Source organism: Cottoperca gobio, chromosome 7 (assembly GCF_900634415.1).
Source record: "Cottoperca gobio chromosome 7, fCotGob3.1, whole genome shotgun sequence".
In the NCBI taxonomy this organism is placed as follows: Eukaryota; Metazoa; Chordata; class Actinopteri; order Perciformes; family Bovichtidae; genus Cottoperca; species Cottoperca gobio.
In genome coordinates this window covers 13366590-13380789 of record NC_041361.1, presented here as the reverse complement: position 1 = coordinate 13380789, position 14200 = coordinate 13366590, and the positions used below count along the sequence as shown (strand labels likewise).

General features: G+C 42.2%; 1 protein-coding gene across 3 annotated transcripts in view; it reads left to right on the top strand.

Annotated features, from left to right (window-relative positions):
- The window catches only part of phactr3a (phosphatase and actin regulator 3a), a 34684-nt gene extending 20513 nt beyond the window's left edge, over window positions 1-14171 (top strand). Inside the window, exons 3-13 of one of the 3 annotated variants that reach the window (XM_029436382.1) lie at window positions 1168-1335; window positions 1913-2128; window positions 3526-3754; window positions 4191-4238; window positions 4387-4637; window positions 5469-5622; window positions 12320-12375; window positions 12765-12826; window positions 12908-13048; window positions 13360-13436; window positions 13887-14171. In XM_029436382.1, the coding sequence (XP_029292242.1) occupies window positions 1168-1335; window positions 1913-2128; window positions 3526-3754; window positions 4191-4238; window positions 4387-4637; window positions 5469-5622; window positions 12320-12375; window positions 12765-12826; window positions 12908-13048; window positions 13360-13436; window positions 13887-13902 (1418 nt within the window). In that variant the 3' untranslated portion in view covers window positions 13903-14171. Of the gene's footprint in view, window positions 1-1167; window positions 1336-1912; window positions 2129-3525; window positions 3755-4190; window positions 4239-4386; window positions 4638-5468; window positions 5623-12319; window positions 12376-12764; window positions 13049-13359; window positions 13437-13886 lie in introns of all 3 variants that reach the window. The other 2 variants (XM_029436381.1, XM_029436380.1) reach the window with 2 other exon arrangements.
- Window positions 14172-14200: the final 29 nt, after the last annotated feature.

The window sequence follows — 14200 nt, the reverse complement described above, 5'->3', positions numbered from 1 at the left end:
CACAGTCCAAGTGTGTGCCTCGCATTACATTTGAGTCACAGAGCTAAACATCCAATCAGAAAATAATAATAAGCGGAAAAAAACAGAAGAATCTTTTCCTCTTACTTCTGTTCTGATTTCCAGAACCCCCTAAAAAATCTGGATGAAAAAAACATTGTATAATAATAATAATAAAATATAATATTCTTCCAAACAATACAAAATGTTCTTAACCTGTTTCTCAAGTTACGATTGTTTCCAGGCCAGAAAGTCAGAAACCACATAGTTTATTTTGTACAACACAAGAAAAAACACGTTATTTTGATAATATTCTAGTAAGAAAAAGCATTAAATGCTTTAAGGTTGGTTTCCGTTGTACACATTTCCAGCTCTTTGTTCGGATCAGAGTCACAACTGTTGCATTGTGCATCAAACTGAATATTCTTTCATCCAGATGGTTGGAGGAGTCTTTGATATTCTGGAAACACCTTCAGAGCAGCAGTAAGCTTTGTTAAACGACCTTCTGGGTTTTAAAAATGTCGCCTGGTATTTATTTTTTCAGTAAATCATATGCTTAGCTCTGTGGCTCGGATATAATGGTAACACACAAGAGACACAAGCTCAGGCTGATCTCAAATTACAGTTCTCTTCCAAGCATTACATTTGGACAACCGAATTTTGTAAAATGATAACACGATTCGATCAGATCGTTATGACACAATGAGTCACCTTGAGTGCTTGCTTTAAAAGCAGGTACATAGCCGGTTTCTAAATATGTCCAGCATTATATTTGCTGAACACATGGCTAAATGTGATGCTCTTACTGTAATGGAGAGTGCTATTAAATCAAGGTGACATAAAGAGTACATGAACCTTCCTCTCCATGGGCTCATTTTCACAATATGTTCATTTCTGTAAAGAAAATATTGATTTCTATTCACATTATACGTTATATCTATTTATAAGAAAAGTGTATTTTCGCTTTTATCTCATACCATCTCGTAAATTTAACAGGCAGTACTCACATCAAGGCAGTAAAATAGTGTCAGAAGACAGAAGAGATTAAGCAACAGGAGGTGCAGCATCAGTACTAGAAAATCATTTCTATTACTGGAGATAATTCATATGAATGTCACAAAGTTTTATTTATCCACAATCTTGACATACTTCTCTCTTCTCCTCTCACAGATGTAGCATTATCCAGCAATCTTCTATGCCACGGTGCAAACTCCCCCACCCAGGGCTGCTGCTCAGACGGTGCAGTCCTGGTTGGAGGATTCGGGGGGTCTTTGACTTCAAACCTCACAGGCAGCAGTGTGGAATACCTCTGTCCTGAGGAGGATCTTCCCCCACCAGGTAGGACAAACCCTCGCTCTACTCAGAGTCAACTAATCAATGGACATTATAATGCTGCAAGAGCAACAGATGAGGGGGACATTGAAGAAAAGACAAAGAGAAACTTTACAATCAATGTGAGAGATTTTTTACAGTTTTTTTACAAGTTGTTGACGTTATGACCTAATTTAAGTAGGGCTGTATGTACGAATCATGAGTAAAAGGTTGAATGATTTGTGTACCTTTTACATTTTTATGTAATCCACAAAGCAATTACTTGATGAAGCTGAAACGTGTGTGTGTGTGTGTGTGTGTGTGTGTGTGTGTGTGTGTGTGTGTGTGTGTGTGTGTGCCAATTCTCTACACATGTACCTCTAGAGGGCAGCAAAGACAATTCAATGAGTTCTCTCTCTCAGCTGCCACAAGAGGTCAACTACAGTATATAAATATTTACAAAACCAGTACAATACACTACAATCTGGAGTTGTAAATTGTAGGGAAATGTGATTATCATAACTCATGCAGATTGGCAAAATGCTACTGCAAAACCAATTTAACGTAAATTGAAATGCTTTTTTTCTTCTTTAATGTACTCCAGCAGCTGCCCCTCCTCAGGACTGTGACCGGGTGGAGGAGAATGTACTACTACCAGAGGAGGACGGAGGCGAGGAGGTGCACCCTGACGGGGATTTACCTGAGGGGCTGCAGGACGCGGGCGAGCAGTCGGAGGAAAGACCAGAGGAAGACATTATTTCAGGAACGTCCCCGCCACAAGTACCTCCAAAACCTTTGCCCCCGCTGAGCATTGGAGATGGTGAGTGCTACCACGATGTAACAAAATACTCCATTACAAGTACATGTGCTGCACTCACAATCATACTTTAAGCATTATGAGCGAAATATACTTAAAGTATCAAAAGTAAAAGTAATCTTTCAGTAGTACTGTGACTGATACTGATGCACCAATGTGTGAGCAGCATTTTACTGTTACCGGGTAGTTTAGCCCAGCGGTTCCCAACCTGGGGCTTGGTAAGATGAGGGGTGTAGATGATTAATGGGAGGAAAAAACTAAGTTTTACTACACACATTTTTGTACACATTTATTAGACTTTGGAATAATAATCAAAGTTGCTCTATCACTAAAGACGACGCATTACAAGCGGCGCCAGTAGTGTCACATGATAAACACTTATGGTGTCCTGAGTGGACGGGGTCTAATTTATTTAAATTTTATTTAGCTAACATTAGATATTTCCGCGGCTATCAAATATAGTTAGCATCATGATGTTGGCAAACATTGATGTTAGCTCAACATTGTGACAGTTTGAATTCCATTAACGCTCTGTGGTGCACGATCACAGATTGGTCTCCAACTAATTTGATGTTTTCTGTCTGAAAATGCTGTTTTAGTGTCAGAATGTTCAGAAGATTTGTGGCTTATGAAAAATATGTCCGATATTTACTTTGGTTACTATGGAGCTACATATAACTATTTTTATTTTTTTATGTCAAATCTTAATCTGAGTAAGTAACTAGTAACGACAGCTGGTTAATAAATGTAGTGGAGTAAAAAGTACAATCGTTTCCTGAAATGTTTCTATTGGCATAAAATGGAAATAGCTAAAAAAAAAGATAAGTTTTAATTATCCTGAGGGAAATTGTTGAAGAAGATATTTGGGGAGATCTCCCGTTTACTCCAGGCGCTTTAACCAATAACTCACAAGTATACTTCAGCAAAGTACTGGAGTAAATGTTCTTAGTAACTTCTCACCACTGTTGAAAATCTATATGAGGGAATATCTTTTGTAAGAATGGAGCTCCAGAGGCTTGATGCATTAAAGCTACTCTGGAGGGTCAGGGTGACTCGACACGTTACCAACTGTGGAGTTTGACAAATCATCATGTTGCTACAGTTATCTTGTTTGAAAGTTGAAGTAACTCAGGTTCATGTAGACTCCTTTGTGAATCCCGACTAGACAAAACTCCAGATGTAAAATGTTCCTCTCATATTAAAGATGTGTGAGTCAAGTGTACTGGGGCGTCTATATTCCCATAAATAAAAAATGTGTTTCCAAAACTTCAGCTCAGTATCAGTGAGATAAACTCCAGCGCCCCATGGGATGAATATGAGAATAAGAGAAAATGAAAGAAAAAAGAGAGAGATTATGTTAATTAACCTCCCGTGTACATCTGCTCATCTTTCCCTTTCAGATTCAGGCCCTGTGTCGCTCCCCACTCATCTGCCCAACTCCTACCTCCCCAAAGAGCCTCCACCCAGGGCCACAGAAAGCATGGTTTCAATGACCCTGCCGCTACGAGGGCACCTGGCCAACACCTCAGGGTCCCCACATTTAGGCAATATGATGCACCCTCCTATGCCCCCTAGCTGCATTATGGAGGAACTGCAGAGAGCATTCGCTTCCAAGAACAGACAGGACAGGTGAGCACTCAGGTTCACCACATACATATGTTTATCTCACTCAGACATACTGGGACTGTGAAAAACAAATGTGTTGCTTTGTTCAGTCTTACTGCTGTTTAAGCTAATGTGCTGTCTTCGATAGATTTGTTGACTATAATGTAATTTGCTAACAAATCTCAAATTTGTTAAAATGTTCCCCTGAATAGATTAAAGATTAATTCACCCCCAAAAGTATCCTTTGTATATCCATTACTCTTCCCGTGTTACCTTGAATTCATGGAGAGACCTTTGTTTTTGTCTCACATGCCTCCACGGTGAACAGAGAATCAATGAAATATATATATATATATGTATATCATTTTGCTGTTGTTGAACGCACCCCCCCCCCCCCCCCCCCCCCATTTACTTCAATTCATCAAAAATGTTCTCTGTTTTTTCTTCCTTCATCGCGGAGGCTTCCGAGAAAAACTAAGTTTCCTTCAAGTATTCAAGGCAACACAGGGTGAGTAGTTGATGTATAAATGATCATTTGGGGAATTATTCCTTTAGTCTTGCTTTGTGGAATGACACCTTTAAAATATTCTATATTTAAATTCCAGACATTATCCTCCGACTGCCTTCCACATTAATCCTATATGTTCCCTCCTCAGTGTCCATGAAGGGTGTGAGCAGGCCTCACCCCCGAGGCTGTGGTGTTCAGACGGACGGCTCTCTCGCTCCTGCAGCTCTGAGAACCAACACACATTATCTTTTGGGGGCATCTGTGTGGGAGGTGGAGGGTCCGACTGGCCCAAGAAGGAGGCGGAGGAGAATAAGGAGAACATGCGGCTGGACCAGTGCTTCTCCAACACCTCAGGCCTCCCCAACGACTTGGAAGGCTGGAATGACTCGGTCATCTCTGGTGGGTTGAAGAGCTTAAAAGTTTGATTTACAACACAGTCCGAAAAGCATTTACAAATTCACACATTTTTTTGTTTTTGTTTTGGCTCTGCACTTGGATTTAATGAAACAATGACTATGAGGTTAGTGTTGACTTACGCTCAGTGCTCACATCTATACTGGGAGAATAGCCTCGTCATTGTTTTACAGCACAATCCCAAAAACGACCTGGTCCCCCACCTGTGGCGTCAATCAGTTTGTAGAATTTTATTAAAACTCTAATTTGTTTGGGAATTGCACAATTTAATCAATGTTTTTATAACAACAATGGGTGATATGACTCAATATTTTAGTGTCCTTCAGCTAATTATTTTGGTTTTTAAGGAACTGTATTGTTTTGGTTCATTTCTCACTGCTCCCATCAGTGTTGTTTCTAACCACAGCAGGCAGGATACATCACACTGTACTCTACCTGCTCTGCACCAAACAGCAGACAGATAAGATAACAACTTCTTTGGCCGCTCTACAAAAAAAGGAGCCCCCATAATGCCTCCTGGTCCTGATTATTTCAGTTGATATTGTGCTTAAATATCCCTAAACATATGTGTAATTTGCAAATTGTTTGGACATTGGGTAATGCAGCATTAGCTGTTACATATAAAAGGGGCAACGAGTCGTACAGTAATAGTCATTGTTTCTTTTCAATTCCAATTTGCTGCAGTACAGAGCAAAAGTGCTCATCATGGGCATTTTTGAGATGACGGATTGGAAGGCTTAATTCATTTACAGTATGTTTTTCCATATAGTTAAGTTAATATACATATAGTGTTAATGTGTGTATGCATGGTTGCAGGCACACTTCCTCGCAGGCTAAGGAAGGAGTTACTTGCTGTCAAACTACGAAACAGGCCGAGCAAGCAGGAGCTGGAAGACAGGAATATCTTCCCAGTCAGGAGCGACCAGGAGCGCCAGGAGATCCGCCAGCAGATTGAGATGAAACTTGCCAAGTAAGAAATGAAACTTTCTCTACATTGAGTATTAGTGTTGTAAATCTGAAATGGTTTAATGATATCAGTAACAACATATCTCTTTGTCATTGCTTAAATAGCCCTTAATATTACTCTGCAGTTAGTTATTGATGTCCATGTTTGTCATGATGCAACAATGCAAGCCCACGACAGATCTGGGCAATGCTTTGCAGGGTAAACCTGTATGCTTGATTGCTTCAGTTACATAACACCCACTAGTAGGAGGAGTTGGGATAAAATATCTGATTTACAGGGATTATCTGATTGTTTTGCACAGACTTGATTTATGTTATGTAATCTGCAGCTGCTCTGATGGTGTAATGCTTTTTACTCTGCGCCAATCCTCCTGCTGGGAAGCTTCTCTATTATATTCTAAAAGAGCGCTCCATCTTTTAAAACTGACAATATTCCCGAAGTTCAGAAATGATACATCTATTCAAACCAGTGAAGCGGCCAAATGGTGTAGAGTCCCAGAAGTCCGTTGGTGCAAGGAGTACACATGTGTTAAGTAAATTCCTGGATGCTTTCAAAAGCATCAGCTTTTAGGCGCTGCTTCCAGGAAATCTCCCTGAGCGAGACGTACGCTGATGTTTGTATCTGTGCTCCCCTGCTCGGACATTAATTAATAAAACAACTGAGAAACTTAATGTGCAAAGACTGACAGCAGCAGTCTCGTGAGTGAACGTGTCACAAGACCCAGGTTCTTTAACACCTGCGTATCAGACAGGGCCACACCACGGTGTTACATAACCTGCTGTGCAATAACTCGCAACCAGGCAGTTGCAGTGCCACCCACACTTTCTAGAAAACAAGGTGTATCGTTCTGTCTGTGAGACAACTAAGAATACTGGCTCCCTGATCTATTCTTAGATTCACTGCAAGGACACATTTTGTTATTTGTGAAATGAATAGGAGTTCACAAGCAAACAGCTTATACAAAATGTGAGGATGGAGCATGACTGTGGCTTGCATAAGAGCCAGCAGGGTCCGTGCTTTCAAGACAGAGGTTCCACTTGTAGCACAGCAGTGAGACAAAACGCTTACGTTACATAAAGAGCTCGTTCTACACAGCAGCGGGTTCAATTGATCGTGAACCCATCGTCTTGATTTAAAACAGTTTTAATTGCCGAATAATAAAGAATAAATAGATTTTGGGGTGATCAACAAGGATTCTTGTAGCAGCTTTATTTGTGTGCTGCATGTGGACGTCGCTCAGCCTTTGCTCCAGGTCCTTGTGTTTAATGTATGCGCGTGTAAAAGGCTTCTGGCAGATGTTCAAGTTTTCAGCTTTGTCTTGAGTTATTATCTATAAAGCACGAGGCTCTAAAAAAAAAACCTACCGTATTTTCCGCACTATAGAGCGCACTGGATTATAAGGCGCACTGTCAATGAATGGTCCATTTTCGATCTTTTTTCATATATAAAGCGCACCGGACTATAAGGCGCATTAAGCGAAACAAAACAGTCAGATAAGTCAGTCAGTCAAACTTTATTAAACGTGTTCACAATAACTCTCAACATTGTTCAAACGTTAATGAGCATATTCACAATAACTCCCAACCTTGTTCAGTTGTAACACGTAAAAAAAACAGTCTGATACCGCCAAATGGTCTTCTTTACTTGGCGCAGTTCATCTTCTTGCTTCCTCCACTTCCGTACCATTGATTCATTAATGTTGAATTCTCTCGCAGCTGCTCTATTCCCATGTTCTACTGCGTGACTGATAGCCTTGAGTTTGAAGTCCGCGTCGTAAGCGTGTCTCTTGACAGGTGCCATTTTGGGGTCCTTATACACACACACTGTAATATTATGGTGAAGCACAGTATGTATTACTCCGCGACGCGGACTACGGTAGCCGTAATGCTGCAAGCGGTGTGGCTTTGTAGTTTACCAAAGTCGTACTAAAACATTTTGACAGAGCGCCGTGTACCACACAAAATCGCTTCGTGATCAGTAACCACAACCAGAATTAATCCATATATACAGTATATCTCAAAAGTGAGTACACCCTTTAGATTTTTGCAAATATTCTGTTATATCCTTTCAGGGGATAACATTATTCTACTGAAACTTTGATATAACTTAAAGTAGTCAGTGTGCTGCTTGAATAACAGTATAGATTTATTGTCCTTTGAAAATTACTCAGTACACAGCTGTTAATGTCTAAACAGCTGGCAACAAAAGTGAGTACACCCCATAGTGAACATGTCTAAATTGTGCCCAAAGTGTCAATATTTTGTGTGACCACCATTGTTATCTAGCACTGCTTTAACCCTCCTGGGCATGGAATTCACCAGAGCTGCACAGGTTGCTTCTGGAATCTTCTTCCACTCCTCCACGACGACATCACGGAGCGCACGGATGTTGGACACCTTGCACTCCTCCACCTTCCTCTTGAGGATGCCCCACATGTGCTCAATTGGGTTTAGGTCTGGAGACATACTTGGCCAGTCCATCACCTTAACCTTCAGCTTCTTCAGCAAGGCCGTTGTCATCTTGGAGGTGTGTTTAGGGTCATTATCATGTTGGAAAACTGCCCTACGGCCCAGTTTCCGAAGAGAGGGGATCATGCTCTGCTGCAGGATGTCACAGTATATATTGGAATTCATGTGTCCCTCAATGAAATGCAGCTCCCCAGTGCCGGCAGCACTCATGCAGCCCCAGACCATGATGCTGCCACCACCATGCTTGACTGTAGGCAAAACACATTTGTCTTGGTACTCCTCACCAGGGTGCCGCCACACACGCCGGACACTATCTGACCCAAACAGGTTTATTTTGGTCTCATCAGACCACAGGACATGGTTCCAGTAACTCATGTTCTTGGATTCATTGTCTTCAGCAAACTGTTTGCGGGCTTTCTTATGCATCGGTTTCAGAAGGGGCTTCTGTCTGGGGCGATGGCCATACAAACCGATTTGATGCAGTGTGCGGCGTATGGTCTGGGCACTGACAGGCTGACATCCCACTTCTGCAACCTCTGCAGCAATGCTGGAAGCACTCGCACGTCTATTTTTGGAAACCAACCTCTGGATATGACGCTGAGCACGTGGACTCAACTTCTTTGGTCGACCCTGGCGAGGCCTGTTCCGAGTGGAACCTGTCCTGGAAAACCGCTGTATGATCTTAGCCACTGTGCTGCAACTCATTTTCATGGTGTTGGCAATCTTCTTATAGCCAAGGCCATCTTTGTGAAGCGCAATAATCCTTTTTTTCAGCCGCTCAGAGAGTTCCTTGCCATGAGGTGCCATGTTGTCCAGCATTCAGAGAGAATTGTGCCCAAAACACCAAATTTAACAGCCCTGCTTATCATTTACACCTGAATCCTTGTAACACTAACGAGTCACATGACACCAGGGCGGGAAAACAACATCATTGGGCACAATTAGGACATGTTCACTATGGGGTGTACTCACTTTTGTTGCCAGCTGTTTAGACATTAACAGCTGTGTACTGAGTAATTTTCAAAGGACAATAAATCTATACTGTTATTCAAGCAGCACACTGACTACTTTAAGTTATATCAAAGTTTCAGTAGGATAATGTTATCCCCTGAAAGGATATAACAGAATATTTGCAAAAATCTAAAGGGTGTACTCACTTTTGAGATATACTGTAAAGCGCTCCGGATTATAAGGCGCACTGTCGCTTTTTGAGAAAATTAAAGGCTTTTAAGTGCGCCTTATAGTGCGGAAAATACGGTATTTAAATTTGATTACTTTACTTACAGTGAAGCATATGCAAGAAAAAGATTTTTCATCCTACAGTAAATGCATTCATTAAAGGCATACTGCACCATTTTGGAAGGAAATCCTGGCTAAAAATAGCTCAAAATGGTAAGGAGGAGGAAAGAAATCTAATTTCCCCTGGGCTTTCATACTGAATGACAAAACAATCCATCAAACACTCCTCTGGATTTCTCCGGGTGACTCCCATCATACATTCAATCTGCTCTTTTTCCCGTCCTATCTGCCGCTCCCGATGAAGACCTACTGTTACCATTGTTGCCGATCAAGCATAAAATGCCATCAGTAATTATGGTGGATAATGACACCTTGTCTGTCTATTGTCTATTGATAGATGACCTTTCTAACTTAAGAGACTCCCAGCCCGGCACTTGTGCTGCAGCCGCACTCTGCTGTTTCTATTCTTAGCTCCTGACACTGTTCAATAATGCATCTCCCCATGCACACCCTTCTCTCCACAAATGTGTTGTTTGGGAGTTATATCGGCAGAAATAATAGGGGGGGCAGGTGGGGGCCTGCTACTGTACTTAAAGGAAGAAAGCTGGGAAAGGCCAATTTTATCTCCGTGCAGTTGGCAGCTGAAGTACAAGAACAGACTGGAAGCCTCTGCAACCCACTCCTTTCATTTGTATTCCTTTGTTTGGATTTTTCATTCCTCCCTTGGCTGACGGTTAGATTTTCTTTTCTAACTAATTTTGTTGCAAAACATCCTGAGTAGGAAATGGAAACCCTCATGCCAACAGGCGTTTAAGCGTCATCATGGTATTCTGGGGATACCTTTCCAAAATCTCATTTATGAAGTCATACCCAAATGTAGAAAGCAGCGGGTGAGACATCTGTGTAGTCATGTGTTGTAGTGATGATCTCAGTTATGCTAAATATATTCTGTCACTTGAGAGCAGCCGAGTAATAAGGTTTTGTGGCTCACAAAGGACATGTGAATTTGGGACCAAAATAGTGTTAAATATTTGCAGCCATCTCTGATTTATTCAGCCCACCGGCAAAGAAAATGGTCTGTTGCTAAAAATAGACCCACAGACTCTCTGTAAAGCCCACACAGCTCTGTGTGCAGTCGTGAAAACCCCATTAGTGTGTTGCTAGGGAGAAGTGAGAGTTTCTGCGAGAAGACGCTATTGTCTCAAGGATACCAAGTGTTGTTGCTTAGCAACCCGGTGGCCAGGTCAATGATACAGTGGATGGTTGTATTCGCTGGGGCTTTGGAAGCGATTTTCTGTGTCATCTGTTTGAAATGTAATTTGGTAAAAGCTCTGGAAACACTTTGTCTCTAGGTTTGTTTATCAAAGAGTCGTCGTGTTGGGCTGTTCCCCACCTGATGAGATTTTAAGAGAGTAGCGTAAAGCGTGTCTGATCAAAGACTACTTAAAATAAAAAGGGGAACTTCACAGAGAAGGATAAAAAGCAAGTAGGAAGAAATAAATCACCCGCCCGCGTACCGATTATGTGCTAAATGCTGAAATGGACCACCTTTTGTTTGTGCTCCACTTTTAATCTCATTTCTCAGAGGGGAGTCAAATTATTGCATTATTCCTCGTGCTATTCCAGGAAGTCTAGTCGCACATGTATTCATTAACACAGACCTGACTGCTTGCCTGTACTCATTACTGTATAGATATCTACGAGTGTGATTGTGTGTCTGTACAGCCTGCTTTCTTTCTTCTGCTGTGATAGAGAAAACAAATCTAAGACAAATGCTTGTTACATAATGCAGTTTAGTTCAGATGCATTTTCTGTTTCGATGGTGACATCTGTTGTTACACAAATGTGTTTGTGAGTTGGTTTAAGTCCCACTTAAATAGTATTAACAGGGTTTAGAAGACTAAAATGATTGTATAAGCGTTCCAGTGCCCATCTACCCAGTGGTACACAAACATTGGACCACCTGCTTTGTGGGTGTCCAGGTCTCAGTCGGTGTGACCTAACTTTGATCCTTTACAGGACAGAACTACAAAGTGCCCAGTGTTATCTTGGGTGAAGGGATGAAGAGAGTCCCGCTGTGTGGCGGCATTCTGCCCTCTCTGTCCTTTTCACCTCTGGAGGTGTGCTGTGTGGGGTGTGCCACATGCTGTCAGGCTGAGCCCTGTTGTGCAGCTCACATTTATTATTTATACAAAGTATGAATAGTTCACACACAGAGGGGACTCCAGGAAAACATTGGGTTTGGAGACCTTTTGGATGCTTTCATTATGAGCGAACATGGCAGCTTGAAATGAATGTCACTATAAGTGTGATCTGTGAAGTGTTAACTTAGTCGTTATAGCAAAGAAGAGATGGGAATCGTATCAGATCATAAAATAGGCTACAGTATTTTATTCCCCGTTTGAAAGATTATTTTCCTTTCTCTAAAGAAAGAGAGAGAAAAAGTGTGTTTTACGTGACTAAAAATAAAATGAGCTTTGGCAACAACGTGGGTAAAATGAATGTGCCAGTAGCACAGTGTACACCAGGAGGAGGTTGGGGGATGCCGTGAGTAGGAGCCTGTTAGGCTCCGCCTCCTCAAATTATGCATGCAGTAACCGGGGAAACTAGGGGAGTCGCGCACCAGCAGCTTGTCACGACCGCCTTCAAAAGCGCCAGTTCTCTGTGTTGGATAGTAGAGGAGTGCCGGAGCTGCAGCGGCGGTGTAGACTTAACGCTACAGAGCAGCTGCACCTGACATGCAGCATATTGAAATCGACAAATAATTTGGTGGAGGATTCTCAAACAAGAGAATTGCGCTTCTCCAGTATTCCAGATGTGGGGAGCGCCTCTGCCGAAGCAGCACAGCCGCGGTTTGGATGCAAGATGGAGACATAGGGGATTCCTCTCGAGAACGCGCACAGTGAAGAAACTACAGCCGGTTTAAAGAGGATAGGAGAGGGGCTGTTCAAAGTCGAAATGGTTCAAAACGTGGTTTTGGTGTTTCTCCGCAGGAGGCTGAGCCAGAGACCGAATGTGGAGGAGCTGGAGGGTCGAAACATCCTGAAACGTAAGTTCAAAAACTCACATTTCTGTCTGTGTACTAATATTTACAACTAAATATATATATATATGGAAAAACACAGGGCAAGATGATGCATTAATGATAGCACAGATTGCCCAGTGTACATTATTCAGGAGCAGAATAATGCATGAGTGCACATTTCTTCACCACTGTGAACCCAGCTAAAGGTACTATAGGAACTGCATTTCTATAGACTGGCTATGACAAACTTGTTATCACTTACATAGTTTTACTACAATTTTACTGCATATATGGGTGAAGAATGTGTTTTTTAATCATTTAAATAAAATAATACCCTGAAGTGAAGGAAATATGTTTTAATGTGTTTATGTGCTGATGGTGTAAATTTCTAATTTGGCTGTTTTCTTTCCCAGAGAGAAATGACCAGACAGAGCAAGAGGAGAGGAGGGAGATCAAACAGAGGCTAAACAGAAAGGTACAACATTGTATATTTTCCATATATTTCCACATCTGTCAGCTTTCTATAAATGTTTGTCCAATTTCTTGTGTGCTCCAGCTCAACCAGCGGCCCACAGTAGACGAACTACGAGACAGAAAGATTCTGATCCGCTTCAGTGACTATGTGGAGGTGGCCAAAGCTCAGGACTATGACAGGAGAGCAGACAAGCCCTGGACTCGGCTCTCGGCAGCAGACAAGGTGTGTATGTGTGTGGAAAGAAATAATATTTGACAGTGAAGAAATAACATCTGTATATGTGAACCTTAATGACCTGCCACTAATAAATTGGAATTAACACCAGAGCAAGTTCACCTGTAAGGCCAGTCTGATTACAAAATTCCCCCTAATTCTTCTATGACCTTTTGATCATTAAGACTATTTCTTTTTTAAGCTTGATTATATTTCTCGTCTTCCTCCTGCTGTCACTTTGCTGTCCGGAGGATGCAGCACCCCGATGGCTCAGGGTGTACTTAGGGATGCACTAATGTTGTTTTTCTTCTTTCCCACAGGCTGCAATCCGAAAGGAGCTCAACGAGTTCAAAAGCACCGAGATGGAAGTGCATGCCTCAAGCAAACACCTAACGAGGTCAGTATTCTGAAATATATGTCTGTGCGTAGTTTGTGTTTGGGAAACGCATACATGCTCTATTCCGGGCTACAGCGGTCTAAATTTAGCTCTCCTTGCTGATCGAGAGGAGCTAAAGATAGATGGGAGTCTTGTAATCTGGGGGGTGGGGGTTTGTCCTCTGGAGAGCTCGTGCTGTAGAGAAAAATGATAAAAGGCCACGGCCTCCTTGGCTAAGCTTGTTTGGAAAGCAGGGGTCTTTGTTGCTAGTTGTAATAGTGACCCAGAGGGAGGAATGGATGCGAGTATGTCCCCTCAGCACACGTACTGACTGTGCTAAAAATAGCCTCACACGTCTGATTAATAGCTGCAATAATAGCTGCCTGTGTGCGATGACAAAGTCGCCCTCTGTTCTCAGGATTTGTGCTTTTCCCCTTCACACTTGATTTATCTGCATGTTTGTCTCGCCAGGTTCCACCGGCCATGAACGCGAGGACTTTCTTCTGTGAAGAAATGCTGAGCTTGGACATTTTCTGGACAGTTCAAAGAGCCTGGAGCCTTTTTGTCTTCAGCGTTTCTTTAACATTCTTCCAGCACCCTTGACTATCATATCGTCTGTATGAGGGCACGGGTGTGGGAGAGAAGATGACGGTAATGTTTGCGGCAGTGTGTCCTGGAGACTACTGAATGTCGCCACATGGAAGCTGGCTGGTGGAAGACGTCTCTGCTGGAGCCTCTGACTCTCAGGATGAGAGCGGAGGGAAAAAAACAATCTTGTCATTCAG